General features: G+C 41.0%; 1 protein-coding gene across 28 annotated transcripts in view; it reads right to left on the reverse strand.

Annotated features, from left to right (window-relative positions):
• NEB (nebulin) overlaps nucleotides 1-20,839 on the reverse strand; it is a 421,259-nt gene that overhangs the window by 223,718 nt on the left and 176,702 nt on the right. For all 28 annotated transcript variants that reach the window (XM_029605471.1, XM_029605466.1, XM_029605487.1 and 25 more), the window contains 11 exons: nucleotides 20,428-20,532; nucleotides 17,509-17,616; nucleotides 16,719-17,030; nucleotides 13,166-13,369; nucleotides 11,207-11,311; nucleotides 9,013-9,120; nucleotides 7,043-7,354; nucleotides 5,335-5,538; nucleotides 3,997-4,101; nucleotides 1,738-1,845; nucleotides 76-387 (listed from right to left, as the gene is read on the reverse strand). In XM_029605471.1, the coding sequence (XP_029461331.1) occupies nucleotides 76-387; nucleotides 1,738-1,845; nucleotides 3,997-4,101; nucleotides 5,335-5,538; nucleotides 7,043-7,354; nucleotides 9,013-9,120; nucleotides 11,207-11,311; nucleotides 13,166-13,369; nucleotides 16,719-17,030; nucleotides 17,509-17,616; nucleotides 20,428-20,532 (1,983 nt within the window). The remainder of the gene's footprint in view (nucleotides 1-75; nucleotides 388-1,737; nucleotides 1,846-3,996; nucleotides 4,102-5,334; nucleotides 5,539-7,042; nucleotides 7,355-9,012; nucleotides 9,121-11,206; nucleotides 11,312-13,165; nucleotides 13,370-16,718; nucleotides 17,031-17,508; nucleotides 17,617-20,427; nucleotides 20,533-20,839) is intronic.

Raw genomic sequence — 20,839 nt, forward strand, 5'->3', positions numbered from 1 at the left:
GAAGAAGTAATCTTAGAAAGTGATAAAATCATAAATAGATAATTATCCGGGGTACAAGTAGCAGCAATAGCTTACATCACTCTGCAGCTCGTAGGCCTTCTTTGCTTGGATGACGTCATTCTGGTCAGGCAGACATGTCCACTGGTGCAGGTAGTGACGATAGTCAATGTCACTGACCAGTTTCTGACAATTTTTAGCCAATAGAATTCCCAACATATCCACAGGGCTACTAAACCTGGTCTTGGATTTTTCAAAATCTTTCTTGTACACTCTGTCGCTCTGGATTTTGGCCACGTGTATGGCCCATACTGACTTAGGGTCATCCAGGAGACTGCGGAATCCCACGTAGTGACCCAGCTGCTTCCGATAAGCTGCTTTGTATTTGTACTGTAGAAAAATAATTAGATTAGTTTTTATATTTACATTATCCCACTGAATATTCAGGATAATATTACATTATCCGGCTGCTAACTTTAGCCGGATAACTTATCTGTGGAGAGATTAATATTCAAAGCTGGCTGGTTAAGTAAGTATAGCATCTGAATCACTAAGGGTTTTTCCCATAGACACAAAAATGGGAGAAAAATCTTAATGAATCTGGCCCTTAGCCAGCTATAACATATCTGACTAAGTAACAATGTATATTCAGCGGCACAGCTAAGCAGCTGAATACATTCATATAACCATGCGCTTAGCTATATAAGTATAACCAGCTAAGGGGTTCATTTTATATCAAATCATATTCTATGTGGATTGCACCAAAAAGTCCCTTATCGTGTGTGATACCAAGATCGGGGTGGAGTCGGGGCAGCATCAGCCCCGGAAGAAGAGGAGTCGGGGCGGCACCGGGGCTGATGCCGCAAAGACTTCGCCAACAGCGAAAGGTTCACTTCTTTATCGCTGCCAGTTTCACGCCGAATAAGTACACCTTTTATGGTGTAGTTATTCGGCGCGACGCCGGCAGCGATCACACCGCAGAGGTGCGATTGTTGCCAGCTATCGAAGGACCACTCCCCGCTTCGCCCCCCGTTACTGCGGGATTCACGCCGCCGCGGTGTTTTTGTAAATCCAGGCCTAAGTTTAGACCTGCATTTGGCTTAGCCGCATAACTTATGTGGCTAAATCTGAATATCGGCAGTTAGCCACGTAAGTTGTATGGCTAACTTGCTCTGCCCTGATCCACCAACTACATGCTCATAACTTATGCGGCTAACTTTTTAGCAGTAAAAGTGACTTATACAGCTAAGTGGCAGCCGCTGAACAAGGGCGCATATTTAGCGGCCACTACTTATTCGCTTAAGTCCCGCTTATTTAGCTAAATAGCACTTGGCGATTTTTTAATACTGACCTCTAGATGTTTTCTTAAATATTGGCCTCACTGTCCAGGCTCTTATTAGTTTATGTTAATTACATTATTTGCTCTATTTGTTTTGTTTGATATATGTTCCTCTATTCCATTTGTATTAAAACATTATTTTAAACACTGTTTTATACATTTTCATTCGTTTGGCACAAATCGCATGTAAATCTTCTAGAACCTTAGCCTGCTGACTTACAGTGTAATTGTGAACTTCTAGGCTAGCTACTCAAACTTCCTAGTATTCGAAACAAGCTTTAAATTGAAATAAAAATTACATTGCATTGCACAGGCTACAGGCATTTTGAAAGAGAGATAAGAAACAGCAACACTTTGGTATAATCACTGAATCTTGAAAGTCTCATGAAATAATTACTTACATCACTGGCAATGTCTCTGGATGCCTTAGCAGACTGGATTGGAATGGCATCGAGTCTCAGGTCATAGCCTTTTTTCTTTGATTCCTCCAAGGCATGTTTGTATATTTTCTACAAAGACAGAAGGCTATATTTTTACTCTGTGAGTGTCGCGTTTAGTATATCTCTTCTTACATCATATTAAAAGACAAAATGACAATTTCTGGGTCCAAAAAGCATTATAGTGAAACCGTGTCACAAAAACCCCACACCTAGCATCTGCCCAGAAGCGCCAACCTCAGTACTGTTCTGCAACCTCATGGTAGGCAACACAACAAAGATACTAAGTGCCATAGGTATTAGTCTTGAACACAATGTAAGTTGTTTTTGACTTGTACATCAAGGAAAATAATTTCACTCTCACTCTGCAGAATTGCAACATTCAACAAAACCAATATTGAATTTATCACTTATATTTTTATAACATTACTTGTTCCCCTTATTTGTTACACAAAGGAATTAAAAAAACAAAAGAGGAAGACTGGCTAAAAGTTAAAATTGTAACTTACAAAATATATTGATGACCATGAATCCCTCCCCATCACCCTCTCCCGAGGAGTTCCACAGGGCTCCTCCCTGTCCTCCACTTTTTCAATATTTACATGCTGCCCCTCTGCCGTCTCCTATCCGACCTGGGCCTTACCCATTACATTTACACAGACGACGTCCAAATCCTCATCCCAATCACCAATTCTATCTCCAACTCCCTGCAAACCTGGCAAAACCACCTAACCTCCATCAATTCCCTGCTCTCCAACCTGAAACTTGCACTAAACACCTCCAAAACTGAACTCCTCCTACTCACGCATGAGCTTCCACCCACCTCCCCCCCCCCCAACCTTACTCCACCAAGCATGAAGCCTTGGGTTACTCTGGACTGCAACTTCAACCTCAAAAAATTTATCAGCTCCACCATCAAGGACTGTTACTACAAACTCCACGTTCTGAAAAAACTCCAACCCCTGCTTCACTTCACTGATTTCCGCACAGTCCTCCAAGCAGTAATCTTCTCTAAAATCAATTACTGCAATGCTCTCCCCTCCTTGGACTCCTACTTCTTCCCTCAGACCACTGCAGATGCTCCAAAACGCCATCACACGCATCCTCACTAGCTCACGTAAATGCGATCATATCACCCCCATCCTTAAAGACCTACGCTGGCTCCCCATCTCATCTAGAATTCTATACAAGACCCTCACCTTAATACACAAAACCCTTCACAACCCAGACATGCAATGGTTCGATGAGTCCGTACGCCTCCACACTCCCTCCAGACTCACCAGATCCTCTAACACCGGCATCCTATCCATCCCCTCCACCAAACACACTCACCTCACTTCCACCAGAAACCGAGCCCTATCCGTCGCCAGTCCTCACCACTGGAACTCGATGCCCACTGACATCCGTCGAACCCTCCACCCAGTCCTTCAAAAAGAAGTTAAAAACCTGGCTCTTCGCTCAGGCCTTCTCATGACCCTCCGCCATTCACACCCTGAAACGCTAACCTCCTGCCCCTCCTGTACATACTCCCCCCTATTGAAAGTTACTAATGTTTTTATGTTTGATCGCCTTGCATTACTATCTCCTGTTTTACTTTTCCTCTAACTCTCTACCCCCCCCCTCCTATCCATCTGCACTTTCTTCCTCTCTAGTTCTTTTTTCCCAATATTTATCCAACCAACTGTTTTATTGTAACTTTTATTTCCATTCCTCTTTCTCTCTGCATCCTTTGTTATTATGTAAACCGAAGTGATGTCCATATGAACGTCGGTATATAAAAGCGTTTAAATAAATAAAATAAATAAATATCCAGTCTACTTAGGAAAGGTAATTTTATAACATCGCCAGTAACTTATGTGGCAGCAATGTGCATAAGTTACACCAATGTATAAAACACATTGTTGCACATAAATTAACTTTAAAATTACGCAAAAGTAATGAAGAAACTCCCCTGCACCAAGGCACACCTGCTTTATGCAACCTGTATGTGTAAATTTACACACTCATTCTTTTTAAGATCAAAAGCATGCATGTAAATCTAAACTCCACCCCAGCTCTGCCCCTCCCGGGATTGTGATTGTGAAAGAAAATGCCAAATAGGGTTTTGGTACTCTTTTAAATGAACAAATCACAGACAATTTAACAATGAGCTGTTTATGAACCTAAATCTATATTTTATGCATGTAAATGGCTTTGAAAATGTACCCCTTAATGAGGACTTACTTCACTGAAGTTAATTCGATTTACTTTTGCTTGCAGGATTTCTGGCGTGTCAGGCATGACATGGATTGTTCTCTTGTCCTTCTCCCATGCTTCGGTATATAGGTGCTAAGAAAGAAAATGTGATTCAGTTATTTTCCTTCTGGGGAAAATAAAGATCTTTCCAAATTCAGTCCAAAACTGCAACAAAGTGCAGAAAATGAGAATATTGCATGGAATAATAAAAGATCTAGAGAAAGTGCAAGGCAGGCCCCCGAAGTGAGCTACAGCAGCTCTCACAAGCATCTGGGTAGGTGGGCAAGGCCCACAACATGGCTGATATGCAGAATACCAATTTTCCCCACAAAAAGCCACAATTTGGAAAGAGGAGGGGAAGAAAATGGGACAAAGGTAAGGCTTTACCAAATGCCAATAATTATGGGAAATAAGGATGAAAAATTTTGAAAAGACCCAAAGACATGGGCTAAAAGGATGATAATCATAAAGGCAGGAATCAGCTTTGGAGGGTTATTGAGTTTATAGCGTCAACTTGGACTGGCCTAATAAATAAATACAATTAAATGAGATGTAGCAAGTGAATTACAGAATTCATAAAGATGTTAGCAAAGAAAGAGGAGTTGGACACAAGGATATTACAGAAGGTAGCAGATTTTATCATTTAGGAGTCATATCCAAGAAGTGGGACTGTCAAATTTTTTAAATTTGAGTTTACAAAACTTTTTTTTTAACATTTTATTTAACAAAAAGATCACATCTAAATGACATTACAGTTACTTTCCAAACAGACAGCCATTGAGTCAGCAATCCAGAATACAGAGCGTTTTCTTGAAGGAACTTGAAGGAAAATTTGCTTACAGCAAATTAATTAAAGCTATTATATGATCATAAAATTATCTAGAACTGTTTCACATAATGAAATAAAAGTTACAGTAATAGAAAAAAGCACTGCCTTCCAATGACTCAACCTTAATTTTTGGGCATTCAATAGAGCACTGCCAAACTCAGGTCTGCCGTAACTTTGGCAAGTCTTTATTTTTTAATAGTCAAGAGGAATGATATTTTGAAAGCACAATATGAATATAACACATTTAAATCCCATTACTTATCAGAATCTGTGCGTAACTTTTGTGCCCCACAAAACTTTGAAACTCACCTTAGAAGTCAGAATTAGGATATTCCGAAACTTTTTACCATCATTTGCCTTGCTTGAAATAACTGAGACAGCCTTTGCTATGAAGCACTTACATAGGGATTTGCTTACGAAACATTTTTTCCATAGACACAAAAAAAAAACCCCTTTACTACATAGGCCCCGAAGAGTCTGTTGACTGGTAAACCAACCTTGTTCATCGTTTCTGCATTAACCTTGGCTAGCTGCAGCTCAAGGGAATCCGTTATGCTGGTAAATTTGACTGTTGATGGATGTTGGCGGTAATTCTTTTCGCTCAGAATATTTGAGGCTCTCTTGTTTTTCTCATCATCTAGAGACCCAATTGGGACCCAACCAATACCTTTCAGCCAATGAAGATCTGCTTTATACAAATTCTGTTAGCAGTAAGAAAAAAGTAAACTATTTTAATAACATCTAAATATATATGTCTGAGTGTAGATATCACTGTCATAGTTTCAAGGTTTCATTTGGTATAACACTAATCCTAATGAAACATGAATTAAGCAATTTCTAAATAATGCATAGGAATTCACAGTTTTGAGGGAACAACTGGGTTCAGGGGTAAGAAATCTTGTCCTAGAGAAACTAAGAGGCTATTAAATGCACTAAACTTTGCACATTATTTTATTTTAGGATGCAATATTTTTGTACAGAAAATTTTATGAAAATAAGCCCAGTATAATAATGAATGGAGTTTTTCTATGGATTTTAATGTGAAATGCTTAATTATATACAGACTATCTCCTTCAAGTGGAGATTTTTTTTTTTCACAAAATTAGAATTGCAAAACTATTTAAGTGAAATTTTACTTTGTGTTCATAGCTAATAAACTGCTTTGTATATTTTTCCATTACCCTCATTAGCAATGAATTTGTGAAAAAATTCATGCACTAACAGGGCCATTCATCAAAATGCGTTATGGTATTAACACACGCAATAACACGTTAATGCATGTGTTAACGCCATAGAGCATGCGATAATAATGCTATCACACGGTGTAGATGAAAATTTCGGGAAGAGACGGGATAAGGAAGGAGTTTGGGTGGGAATTATTAAAATGAGGGGCAATATCACACCATGCGATAGCATAACGCATGTTATCGCATGGTTTTAACACCAGAAATAACTACACCTGTTTTCCTGGCGTTAAGCTGTGAGATATGCCTGGAATGGCTGTAATGTAATATGCGATACATTTTTAGAATTGCATTTTGGCCATTTCTGGGCTTGGGAGGGGAGAAGGGGAGGAGAAAGAGAGAGTGCATCTGGGGAGGCCCTCACAGTGTTCAACTATTTATATGCCTATAAGAGGGTCATCTAATAGCTCAAGGTGAGGTGTTGGTGGTGGTTTAGGGGCCAGTTTTTCATGTAGAGTGAAATGTACAAACAGCACAGCACACCTCTGTGTTGATTTGACATTATTTGGAGTGAGGAAAGTCTCACAAAAATGAAATTTTGTACTATGTTATCTCACCCTAGCTTGATGGTACCCTGTTATAGAGTCCATCAAACTAGGGCCTTATAAGTGGCATTTATCAATTTAAGTTCATATTGTGGACAACACTATACATAAATATCAACTTTGTTATTGCCCTCACCCTAAGAACATAACAATCAAATAAAAATAATAGGAAACAAAATATAGCTTTTCCACTTTATCTTGGATTTTTAAACTGAGATAATCATGTTACAAGACTACAATACTGAAATACTCTCTAATGAATTAGAAACATAAATTTTACTTTTAAAATTGATATTTTTTTGTTTACTTTCCAAGTCAGGAGAGAAGGTAGAGTAAAGCAGCCCACAGGTAATCTGCCTGGTCTGTCTGGGGGTAAGGATGGTAGTTGTACTTTCTACAGTTTAAGGCTCACTTACATCACTCTGTAGATCATAGGCTTTCCTAGCATGAATAACATCATTTTGATCTGGCAGACAGGTCCATTGGTGTAGAGGGTGTTTGTAATTGATATCGCTAACCAAAGTTTGACATTTCTTGGCCAACAAAATCCCCAGCATATCCACGGGACTATTAAATTTGGTCTTCCACTTCTCAAATTCTTTCTTGTACAATCTGTCACTCTGCATCTTGGCAACATGAGCAGCCAGTACAGACTTGGGATCATCCTGAAGACAACGGAATCCAATATGGTGGCCCTGTTGACTGCGATAAGCAGTTTTATATTTGTACTGGAATGTAAAAAATGACAACATACAATTATAAATTAATTGACTGTATTTACTTTGGTTTTATTATCTAATTCAACAGATGTTTCAGATGTGACCCGGTTCTTAAAAAAGAGCCTCCTTGCTCTATTGAGCCTACACTATACTGGGACTTGGACATAAATACAAACTGGATAGTGTTTCAGACTTGTTTTACTGAGCCTAGGGGTGTTCAGCTGCTAACTGCCCCTTGGCACGAGGAAAAAAGGAATCAAGGAGTTTGAAAATTTTTTTTTAAAAAACGATTGTTTTACATCTTTGAGTTGCTGTTTACAGAATCCACCTCCTAGGGGTTAACAAGAAAAGAAATGATCTGGATGGGAGGGTGGAAGCTTCACAGAGAAACAAGGACCCCCAGGAGCCAATGGGAGCTGCAGAATCTTTTCACCAATCAGGGAAGACCTGAAAAAAACCACCAGCACATTTGGAGTTTGAATCTCTCTTGGGCAGAGGATGGCAGAAAAGGCAGGAGAGACGCAGCTTCCTGCCTCTGAGGAGTGTTCGGGAACAGTTCAGTAGTGATCTAGGGACAGGAGAGGAATGTCTGCACTTATCCATAGCTAGGACTGAGAAAGGACTTGGACTGCTGCATCTCGCCATGTGGAAAAAAAACAGCTAAATGAATGGAGTTTGTTTTCTGGAAGAGTGCACCAGTTACTTTAGACACTGCTTTTGTGCCCTGTCCTTCCTGTGTGATCAGAGAGGGACAGCATTTGAAGACAGGGGAAAATAACCCCACCAGCCCTGCCAGATTTCCCCAGAAATTCTGACTCTACAGCTTATGCTGTCCAAGGAGCTGCACTGTGGAGCTGTCATCCAGTTGCCAGCAGGGCTCCCAGGGATTCAAAGCCAGGGTCTAGTGGGCTGGGAGAAAAGCGGGCATCAAATACAAGGGAAAATGAAACTTCAGTTTGCCAGCACTGGGCCCTAATTGTTTTCTTTTCTGCACATATATTGATGTCAGAGATATTTGTTTCCTTTCTGGGTACCTGGTTTTGCCTTATTTATGCATATGGTTACTGTTATAAATGTTTGATCAGGTATTTGTATAGTGCATGGAAGGGAATGAGACTATCGCTTAGTTCACCATTTGGCGGTGAGGTTCTGCTTCACTTTACAGGTATTGTTTGCTCCCAATTACACTATTTGAGTGTTTGCTAGTAAATGTTTTGCAAACTCTTGACCTGGGTCTCCCTGTGTGGAAAGGTAGGGGAACATTACTGCCCAGGAAAAAAGCTGTGGGTGAAGACCTTGGTGTGGTAATGGAGGTTCTTGGGACACTGGCGAGCGAACTTGCATGAAATTATAATATTGGTTCTTTTATGCTAACAAGTAGCTCCCCCTCCCTTGGCACTGGGTAATCTAAACTCACATTTATATAAGCACCTGCAGACATCTAGAAGTACAAAGATGAAGACCTGGTAGTATAGCGTGACTGTCAAAACAAAAACGTTTAAAACTACATACACCATATGCATCATTCCACTGAAAATATCTTCAACATATGACAATGTTAAACTCCCTTAGAAAACTTGATAATCAGTTCTTAGCATCATAACAATGAGAACAAATAACACACAGGACAAAAGACTTCATAGAGGACAACAGAAATCACGCCTTACATCACTGGCAATGTCTCGGGAAGCTTTGGCAGCTTGGATTGAGAGAGCATCAATTCGCAAGTCATAGCCTTTCTTCTTTGATTCCTCCAGCGCATGCCTATAGAGGCTCTTTGGAAATAAATAAATAACTGGTGAGTACATTTGTTACACAGGACATTTATTTAATTTAGTTATAATCTGCATCTTTGGTGCTTCAAAGTGGATTACGTTCAGGTAGTTCCCTGTCCCCAGAGGGCTAACAATCTGAAAAGTGAATTTTAAAAGCCTGGCGGGTTCCAAAACCGGGAGCTGTGCGTACAAGTCGGGCCGGCACGCACCGAGCGGATTTTAAAAGCCACCCGTGTACGCGCGTATCTCCCTCTGTGAGCACAAATGAAAAGTTCCAAAAAGGAGGCGGGATGTGGGCAGGGCTGGGCGTTCCTGGATTGTAACTTGAAATCAGCACGTAAATACTGGAGTCCCCTGCAGCGTAACTTTAATTCTGCTAGGAAGAACGTGCAAGTTGTAAAACAAAAAAATCTAGATAGGTCAGCGGGGTTTTAAGGGTCAGGTCTAAAAGGGGAGAAGGGAGGCTGTTAAACTAGGGATGTTTGGAAGTTCTTAACTCTTAACTCGACAAAATGAGAATGAACTGGGAAAACGGCTAATGGCATTAGCTCATGAGGCTTTCAAAATCCCACTTATGCGGTAGAAATGGCATTTGTGCACACAGGCTCCCGTGCACAGTCAGGCTATTTTATGTTGTTTTATATGTTATAAAATGGATGCGTCCCCCGCTGTGGGCTGACGAACATGTGCACTTTTAAAAGTTACTGTCCCAGTTTGTACCTGAGGCAACAGATGGTAAAGTGACTTGCCCAAAGTCACAAGGAGCAGAGTGGGATTTGAATCCTTGTTTCCCTGGGTCATAAGCCCTCTGTTCTAACCACTAGGCTACTCCCGCACTCTATGAAAATAGAAGATGAATATGACCCTTAAACAAGGTAACACAATTTAACTTGCAGGATACTGTATTACTTCAACTTATCCTCAAAACCTAATCAATGCTTTTATCCATCTATCTCCTCCTTTGAAAGACACTATGGTGGAGTTGTCATTTTTCTCCGTTTTGTATATGCTTTAAACTTTATCATGGTCTGCAATGGCAGGATCTTGTAATGTTAAATGCTTTGCGAATGCTTCACTAATTACACAAAGCAGGATCATCCAGGCCCTATATCAAGGCCTGCAATGTGGGAAAGTCATCAGCACTGGGGCAAACTGGGAGCACTGGAAGCAGTGGTTGACCAATGAGTGAATGAACACTTTCTTTATGGGGATCTTTGGGTGGGCATGTATTTTTATTTTTCAGATGTCAGATAATCCTGTGTCTCCCTAATGCGAGTGAGGTTGGGTTATGGTTGTTTGTTGGATAGGGGGAGAGGTTAACTTTTGATATTATTGTATTTTATGAGGTAGGTATTGCCACTGTACAGCTGAGATAATTAGCCAGATAAACATATCCAGCTAAATTAGCCATGATATTCAGTGCACCACTGAATATACCCATCTGTCTAAAAGCTAGCCAGATAAGCTTATATGGCCAAGCTTAGACCTTAACGTATCTGGCTAACTTAGCCAGATAAGGCTGAATATTGTCTACGTTAGCTGGATAAGTATCCACACCCTGGAACGCCCTGCCTGTCCACCATTTAATTATCTGCCTAAGCAGCGCTCGCTGAACATGGCCGAATATTCAAACAGTTCGAACTTATCCGGCTAAGTGGCATTGAATATCGTAATTCTGACTTTTGGGACTTTATTTCGACTAAATGTCCACCCAGTCCATGTTTTGCTTTCTTATACTTTAGATGTAAGTAGGAAGAATAAAGCCCTCCCGTCTAATCTGTGCAAGATTGATAGCATTTGGCCAGAGAGGAGAAACCAAATTGCATCATCCAATTCAGGGAGAGAAATAACATTTCTCTAGTTCAAGTCCATCTTTTGTGCACCTTTCATTTTAGCAGAAAAAAGCAATAGCAAATAGTCTCCCACTAATTCTATACAACCAAATGATAAGATAAAAAAATACTTTCGTGAGGAAAGCTATGTAAAATGCAGAAAAGGAAAATGTTAAATTTAAATCATTTTCTGCATTAAAAGTTGAGGGCTCATTTTTTCCAGAGTAGGAAGGTGTTCCTTAGATTTTGCTTACATCGCTAAGGTTGATTTTGTTCTGTCGTGACAGTATGATTTCAGGTGTGTCTGGCATGATGTGGATTGTCGTCTTGTCTTTATCCCAAGCCTCCGTATACAAACGCTTAGAAAAATAGAATAATTGAGGTTAAACAACCTGGAAAAAATAACTTTCGTGATCTGATACATTGCAACATAACAACATTTTCCAAGGAAACAGAAAGCAGAATAACATATGAAAACATCAAGATTTTATAGTAATGTATGACACTGTATAACTATTCTTAGATCCTTTAATGCAGTAAAAATAAAAATAATTTGAAGAAGAAGCAGCACCCTGAGTATTACAGTTGATCTTTTTTTTTTTTAATTATGGTACTTGATTCAAATACTTTACTAGTTTCACTGACCTAGATTTAGATACCTAAGTTAAGTGCCTCATGCTGAAAACCAGCACGCGACTCCTAACTTTCTTTGCCCATTCTAACTCTGCCCCGCCAGCCATCCACGTTTTAGACTCCTAACTTTCTTTTCCCATTCTAACTCTGCCCCTCCAACCATCCACGTTTTAGACTCCTAAACTGAGGAGTAAAAATAGGTTCCTAAAAATAGGCTCTTAAAAATAGGCTCTTAAAAATAGGCTCCTAAATTTAGATGTTCAGCCTTAGTCAATGTTCAAGAGAGACAATTTAGAAGCCTAATTCCCTAATTTAAGCTCCAAAACCCTTTGAAAATTAACCCATAACCTCAGATAATTAGTGGCATACTGAGGGGGAAGGGAGGCCAAAGCTTCTAATCAGTGGGCTGCGGGGGTGGCGGCAGAGAAGCCCGGAAGTGGATTCAGGTTCGCCATTAAAAAGTGCTTCTGTGTCAGCGCCTGCTGCTCTTCCCTACCAACACCTTCACCTCTGCCTGCATAACCTCTTTGCCTTCCTCTTCGGCTGCTAATTGCAGCCAGTGATTATGAGGCAGGAGGTGGATCAGTGACAGGCATTGCACAGATGCACAATAGTGCTTGCTGAGGAGCGCAGGAGGCACATGGAGCTGAGCCCAGAGAGCCTGCTTGAGCACCGCCACCAGCAAAATTCACTCCGAGGGCCCAGCCCTAGAGCACCACCACTGCCCCCACCTGGGAGCTGACCAGATTTGGCCCAGAGACTCCGGAATTCTGAAGGAATTGTCGGGTCTCCAGGCCAAACCTGCAAACTTCCGGGTACAGCAAAGAAATGCCAGCGTGAGCCCCGGAATAAGAAATCATCTGGGCCTGTGCGGGCAGAAAGGAGGAGGAGGAGGAGTGTCAGCTGCATGAACAGACAGGAAGAAGGAAGAAGAATCCCATCGGCCCACACAGCCACAATCAGGCCAGGTTTTCAGGCTACCCAAAATGAATATGATTGAGATAAATTTACATACAATGGAGGCAATGCATGCAAATCTATTTTATGCATATTCATTTTGGATATCTTGAAAACCAGGCCTGTTTGTGGATCTCAAGGATTGGAATTGGCCACCCCAGAAATAGTGCAATATATCATTACAACATATAATAAACACAATAATAATAATAAAAGTCCCTAATACAGAAATACCATGTCCCTACTCTCACTAGGAGAATGAAAAACCATATCATAGAGCTAAAATAACATTCCCTACCCTAATACAGCAAGTTCCTCATTAAACAAAAAATGCTACATAGTAAAATATATCATAATAAAAAAATAATGCAGTATCACACAAATGTGTGAAACATTTAAATTAGCTGATAAAATGCAACAATATCAAGTCAGCTTATTTGAATGTAACATACTTTGTGTTTTGTAATGCATCCGCATTAACACCTCGGTTAACAACACCTTCTGGTAATTACATAAAGAGTGATAAAAACATCCACCTGCTCAAAAGTAAAAAGATGCATTGACAGTATGAAAGGCAACCTTGGCAGAGAGTCTGAATAGTGATAAAGCATGTCAGAGCTTACCTTGTTCATCGTTTCTGCATTAGCTTTGGCCAATTGCAACTCTAAAGAATCTGTCACACTGGTAAATTTAACGGTGGATGGATGCTGGCGATATTTCTGTTCACTCAGGATGTCTCCAGCTCTCTTGGTTTTCTCAACATCCAGAGAGCCTATTGGGACCCAGCCAATGCCTTTCAGCCATTGAAGATCTGCTTTATACAAATTCTGTTGAGTTCAAGCATAAACTTTATCATTTAACATACAAAGCAAAAAGCTCATTAGAGGTGTTTTAATTTAAATATTACTGCCTATTGAAATAAATGCCATAAAAGTTTATATTTGCTGTTCTATTATTATCCTGATATTTGTTCTGCATATATACTTAAAACAATTTTATGTAAAGTACCTAGCTGTTACTATATTATAAAATGTATATAAAACACAGTAATATACAATATAATACTACTTCCAGGGAATCACTCAGATTCTCAGTAACAAAAAAATATCTGAGAATATACAGGATCCAAAAGGAATATATATAAAATATGATGGCTTTAAATTAAAATTAGCCTCCAGCAAATGAGAACCTGAATTGCTCACCACTGTATTGGTAGTGAATCCACTCTAGCTAATTAAAGGGGTCATTTATCAAAGGCTTATCACATTCGATACGGCCATATCACGTGCGATAGCATGCAAAATCAATTGGGGGCGGAGTCGGGGAGGGGAGGGACAGAGTTGTGGCGGGGAGGGGTAGAGTCGTGGCAGAGAGGGGGCGGAGTCTTCGCCGCTGGCAATAATGTTACTAACATTATCGTCGGCAGTAGTGCGCCCAATACCACCTTTCACAGTGGCACTATTTGGTGCGAAAGCCGGCAGCTGGCGCCCGCCCCCCGTTTTCGCTGGATTCATCATTCTGTGATGAATGATGAATCCAGGCCTAAGTGCCTCAATGTGCTAATCATCTGCACATCTTGCTGGCATGGGACTGTCTGCAAAAAATGAGGTCACAGCACATGACTGTGCCAAACATTGTGTGCCTGAAATAACATATTTATAAGAAAAAAAGTTGATATAGACATGTAAAACTTAACACGAATGAGTGGTGGATGTGTAGAGATGGTGGAGGCAGAAATAGAATCAAAAGTTAAGGACACGTGTGATGAGCGCAAAGGATTCTCAGCTAACTAGATGAGCCTTGAGGTCTCTGTCTCTATGTTTATTTGGGAGGGGATCATTACGCACATATTAAAACTTCTTGGAGTAGTATAGTAAATTGAAACAAAATTCCCAAACAGGAAGACTAAAAGAGGAACCAATGAACCAATAATAGGCATAAAAAAACAGAACTGTAAAGAAAATTGAAAAAGTCTTTAACAGCCGAAGGCTACAATGTCTCATCGGCCTTCTTGTTTCCCAGGAATGGCTTCTGACATGAATACTCTAAATCAGTGGTTCTCAACCCAGTCCTTGGGGCACACCTAACCAATCAGGGTTTCACAATATGGAGGTAGTGCTTGCAAATCTACCTCATGCATATTCATTGCTGATATCCTGAAAACCAGATTGGTTATGCAAGTCCGCAGGACTGGGTTGAGAACCCCCTGCTCTAAAGCAAAGGACAGTAAGAGGCTGATTCATTAAGGCTTTTTTCCCCATGGGAAAAGACCCTGATGAATCAGGCCCTAAATGAAGCTGAAGGTATGATACAGGGCTGGTGGAAGCAGTAGGTGGCCTGGGCGGCCATCTAAAGCAGCACAGTTTTGGCAATAGCAGGATGGGGCTGGGCCAACATTAATTGGTGCCCGAGTCTTGCCAATGTGCTCCCTGCTGCTTCTTCTAACTCCCTCTCTTTCTTGGCTTTCAACAGCACCACAATCCGGTTTCATTTCCAGATTTACAGCAGTACTAAAACCACCAGCCTTGCTCGCAGGACCTCACCTTTGGCAGCAGAAGCATCCCCTGGGTCCTAGAGCTGGGAGAGAAAGAAGAGAAATGCTCCTAGGATTGGGGGTGGGGAGGAACTGAGAGGTGAAAAGAAATGCTTCCGGGGCTGGGAGGTGGAGAGAGAGGAAGAGGACTAGTCCTGAGGCAGGAGAGATCGCATAGCTGAAATTTCACCTTGGATGCCTAATGCCTTTGCACTAGCCTGGTATGATATCAAATGCAACAAACATAACATACTTAATAATTGGCATAGTTTAAGACTAGTAATAGTTTACTGTTTATTCATAAAAGATAGGGGAGATATGATAAAGACATTTAAATACCTCCTAGGTTTCCATGCACAAGAGGTAGGCCTCTTTCAAAGGAAAGGAGGCTCTAGAATGAGGGGCCATGGGATGAGGGTGATTCAGGAGTAATCTATGGAAATATTTCTTTACAGAGAAGATAGTCAATGTACAGAACCGCCTTCCCGTGGAAGTGATGGAGACTAGAACAATATCTGAATTCAAGGACGCATGAGACAAACATCTGAGGGAGTGGTAGGATTTGTAAAGCTGAATAGATTGGTATGGATGGGCAGACTGAAAAAGCCATATTTTTGTTTTCTGCCATCATGTTCTATGTTTCTACATTAAATTATGGCTTCTGAGTTTTGATTTAAACTGACAACCCCTGATAAAATCCCCCTCAAGGAGAAAAAGTGACTCCTTGTATTAAAGCAAAAACACCACCATAATATCAACCCAACACTCTTTTCATATTTTCAATTGAAAACTGCCTGACCCACTATTGCCCCGACATCGACCACTGTCTGACCAACTGCTGCCCCAATATTCCTCCTCTTGCCAGTTCCATTGCTCAAGTCTCCATAGCTTCCATACTCCTATGTTCTCCTTATGAGGATAACACTTGGGTATAGAAAGCATATAGTCTCAAATTTAATGAGAACCACACAAAGACAAGCAGCAGCAGAGAGAGGACCAGAGGTGGAGCTAGATGTGACAGTGGAAGTAAGAGTGGTGGAGATAAATGGAGAAAGAGCTGATCACAGGGAGCTGGTGGAAGGTAGAGAATGGGAGTAGCAGTGGAGAAGTCCAGAGCAGTGGTAGTGTGAGTATGCTGGGGGCAGGCTGTGGAGGATAAGTATGCTAGAGAAGGAGCTGCTGGAGGGCAAGCTTATAGAGCATGGGCTGGTGGAAAGGGGTGGAACGTGCTGGAGATGGATGGGTGAGAGATGAGAATGGGCAGAGGATGGCCTGACCGGGTGGGTGAGAGTGATGAGTTGGTCAAGAAGAGGGTGATAGCATACAGAGAGTATTGGGGAAAAATCCCCCAAATTAATCTCATTACAGTTTCTGAAACATGGAAACAATTAAAACATTGATTTTATTCATGCACATAAAAACCTCAAAATTGTTTTATAAATACATAGAATCAGAAGCCCTAAAACAGGGTAGGGGATTGCTTCATGAATAATTTAACTGAGTCTCACATAGCTCATATTTGATTATTTCAGACTCATACACATTTTTATAAATCTTGCATATTCAATGTCATTTATGTTTTCAAATTTAGACCATGTTATGGCTGTATATAATAATTTATATATATATCAATTTATACTTACATCACTCTGGAGATCATAGGCCTTCCTAGCATGAATGACATCGTTCTGGTCTGGCAGACAGGTCCACTGGTGCAAAGGATGTTTATAATCAATATCGCTGACCAAAATCTGGCATTTTTTGGCCAAAAGGAGACCCAGCATATCTACAGGACTATTGAACTTAGTTCTCCATTTTTCAAAATCTTTCTTGTATTCTCTGTCACTCTGAATCTTGGCTACATGTATGCTCCAAACAAGTTTGGGATCATCCTGCAGGCTGCGGAATCCAACATGGTGGCCTAATTGTTTTCGATAACCTGTTTTATATTTGTACTATGCGAAAAAAAATAAAAAATATATAACATCATTAATCATAATACTTTATTAGTTATAGCATATGTTTTAGTTGAGAACACAAATTCTAGTTCAATAGAGGAGGTGGCAAATTAAGTAAGCTGAAGTAAAATGGCTGTAGTAGAAAGAACTTTCCAACAGTTTAATCTAAAGTTTATTATTCTGCATAATCTTATCCCACAACAGACAATCAATTATGAAATAATCTTGGTTCAAAGATCCTTAAGTAGATAGTAGAATATGATTTCCAATAAAGAACAAACATTTATTACACATCTGTGTAAATTGTGAGGACAATACTTGATTAGCGACTGTCTTTGACTATTGGAAAGATTTGCTGTTTCATATATTCTTATATCAACTAAGTTACAACTTTAATTGACAAATGGATGTGTTGTCATGCAAAGGAATGGATCATCTTTGAGCAAAATAATAACTTCTTTGCAGTTTTACTTACATCACTTGCAATATCTCGGGAAGCTTTGGCTGCCTTTATTGGAATGGCATCTGTACGCAAGTCATAGCCTTTCTTCTTAGCTTCCTCCATGGAAAGTCTATAAAGTTTCTTAAAAGAAAAAGTGATTTGTTAGGATCAGCTGTGGGTCTATTGATTGCACCAAGTGTGGAATTGGGCACACTAGATTGGCAAGTGTTCCTCATTTGCTATCATAGGGGGTCATTTATCAAAATGCGCTAAGGCGTTTTCGCATGCATTAAGGGCTTATCGCATGCGAAAAGTCCCATTAACGCATGCAAAAGCACCATATCGTATGGTGCAATGCAAATTTCAAAAAGAGGAGGAGTTGGGGGCTGAGTTTGCCAGTCTGCAAAATGCTATCACACAGACTTAATGCTGATTTTAACTACACCTTTGTGAATAGTGTTAAACTGTGCAATAGCTTGAGAGAGAGAGAGAGAGAGAGAGACTAGTCATAGGGTCCTCTCCCTAGATAGGTATTTGTATCCCTATGATAGGCCCACCTAGTAACTCGAGGTGAGGTTTAGGTATTAGTGTAGGGGGTTAAGGGCCACTTTGACATTCAATGTGAGATGTACAAACAGAACAGTAGTCTCTTGTGAAGATTTGATGGCCTTCGGAGTGAGGAAACTCACTCCAAGATGAGATTTGGGCAATGTTCTCTCCACCTAGCTTGATGTTACCCAGGTAGAGTGTCCATCAAGCTAGGTGGAGAGGACATTGCCCAAATCTCATCTTGGGGTGAGTTTCCTCACTCCGAAGGCCATCAAATCTTCACTGTTCTGTTCGTACATCTTACATTGAATGTCAAAGTGGCCCTTAACCCTCTACACTAATACCTAAACCTCACCTCGAGTTACTAGGTGGGCCTATCATAGGGATACAAATACCTATCTAGGGAGAGTAGGGAGAGGACACTATGGCTAGGCTCGCTCTCACTCTCTCTCTCTCTCTCTCTCCCTTTCCCCAAGCTCATTAACAATTGTTCCCCAGTGGTTGAATACAACAGGTCTGGCACTTATCGCAAAGTCTGAAAATGTTATCGCAATTTGCGCTAACTTAGCTCTTCGTATAGGTAATTAGCGCAAATTGCGATAAACTGTATATTAGCATAAAGCACGCCCCTTTTGCTATCGCATGCGATACTTATCGCATTTTGATAAATCCAGGCCATAATTTGTACGAGGTAGAACCATGGTCGAGTGCTGCAATACTGCTTCCACTCCCTCAAGAGCAGAGGCAAGGGAATAGATAATAAGGACAAACAAAGAGTGGAGCAAGGAAGCACAACCCAGCAATACTAAAGGCCATGGGGTAGCTGAGTTAATGCTAGCATACTACAACTCCCCAGAAACTAACCAGGTCAGTGCTGGTAAGCTGATGGTGGCCAGGTAATGTTCAGTAAGTCCATGGGGACCTAGGATGTCAGATGTTAATTTTGGTAACTGTTTAGATGATTTTAAAACTTGGTATAAAGTCAGCTAGAGAGCTGAATTTGGGATTGAGCATGCAATCTTGTATGCTAATCTAACCAGGATGCTAGATAAACACCAAGTAACATGAACGGAGTGGCAGCTACAACCCTAAACAGCAGTAGTTTGACTACATCCAGCTTCCAAGAAAGCACTGGGATAAACTATGTGGAGCTGTATAAGGCTTCCAAGAAAGACTAGGGAAACCTGCAAAGAGTGATCCATAGTTAAAACCCAAACACAAATGAGCATGGGGAGGCCAGGAGTTTTGCACAATGGTCTCACAAATTTTAGTATGGATTATTCTAAAACTTGGCAAGAAGACAAAGATGGAGCCCTGGATATTGGATTAAGCATTGAATTTCTAAGAATAAAACCTAGAATGGCCTACTAGTGGAGATTATGGAGGCCAGCACTGTGGCAGCTTTTGGACAAGTTTGGGAATGATGTGGCAGGCAATGATAGGAGGAGTTTGAGAGATCAGGAGGAAGACATGGGTAAAGGGGAGTTGGTATTGGCATGCATATGGAAATTTGTATGTTCTTTTAACCAGGATGGTAGAAAATCAGTGAAAGAATCTCAACTGGGCAGACTGGATGGGCCAATTGGTCTTTAATATTTCTTTGAAATATAAGACAGCTACATATTTTGTTGTTGGTTATTTTGATATGTGCTGTTATGTTACATTGCAATTATGATATATTGTTAATAACACTGGGGTAGATTTTCAAAGGGGTACGCGAGTAGGAATCGCGTGTACCCCCCGAAAACCTACCCCAAACCCCCCCTGCGCGCGCCGAGCCTATTTTGCATAGGCTCGGCAGCGCGCGCAAGCACCGGGACGCATATAAGTCCCGGGGCTTGCATGGAGAGGCGTGTCGGGGGGCGTGTTAGGGGGCGTGGCGGTCGTGACCAGCGTTTCGGGGGCGTGGCGCGGGTGACACAACGTTTTGAGGGCGGTGCAGCGGGCATGGTTTCAGCCCGGGGGCGTTCCGGTGGCATGGCCGCGCCCTCTGGAACAGCCCCCGGGTCAGGTGATGGCGCACCAGCAGCCCGCTAGCGCGCGCAGATTTACATCTGCCTCCGGCAGACGTAAATCCTCCGATAAAGGTAGGGGGGATTTAGATAGGGCCGGGGGGGGTGGGTTAGGTAGGGGAAGGGAATGGAGGCAGGCTACGCGGCTCGGCGTGCGCAGGCTGCCCAAAATTGGCAGGCTTGCACGCGCCGATCCCGGATTTTAATGGCTACGCGCGTATCTATTGAAATCCCTCGTACTCTTGTTCGCGCCTGGTGAGCGAACAAAAGTACGCACTCGCACAAAATTCTAAAATCTACCTCACTTTATTTTAAAAAAATAGCTCTATACATGGGTACATACATAGACTAACAGACCCCAATGGAAATAGAGACATGCAGATCCACTTACATCACTGAAGTTGATTTTATTTTGTTTTGCAAGCAGAATCTCTGGTGTATCTGGCATGATGTGGATAGTAGTTTTATCTTTGTTCCACGCATCCACATACAGGCGCTAAAAGAAAGAAATAGTAACAAAATAAAATAGAAAAAAAAATAATCTTGAAATTATTCTAAAAACTAGCAATGTATAGATTCTCCCGGATAAGTGGTAAATAAAAATTGAAAAATCATAAAACCAAAACAAAGAGAGGGAATTCAATATTTAACGGAGATCACAAAAATATATAAAAGGTGGTAAAAGAAAACCAATACACCAAAACCTGAATCTCCAGCCTTACATCTTGCAATGGACTTTAAGCTGAATCATATATGGCATAAACCAAGCAATTATTTACCACCTCATGCATTAAACTTTATTC

Source organism: Rhinatrema bivittatum, chromosome 6 (assembly GCF_901001135.1).
Source record: "Rhinatrema bivittatum chromosome 6, aRhiBiv1.1, whole genome shotgun sequence".
NCBI lineage: Eukaryota > Metazoa > Chordata > Amphibia > Gymnophiona > Rhinatrematidae > Rhinatrema > Rhinatrema bivittatum.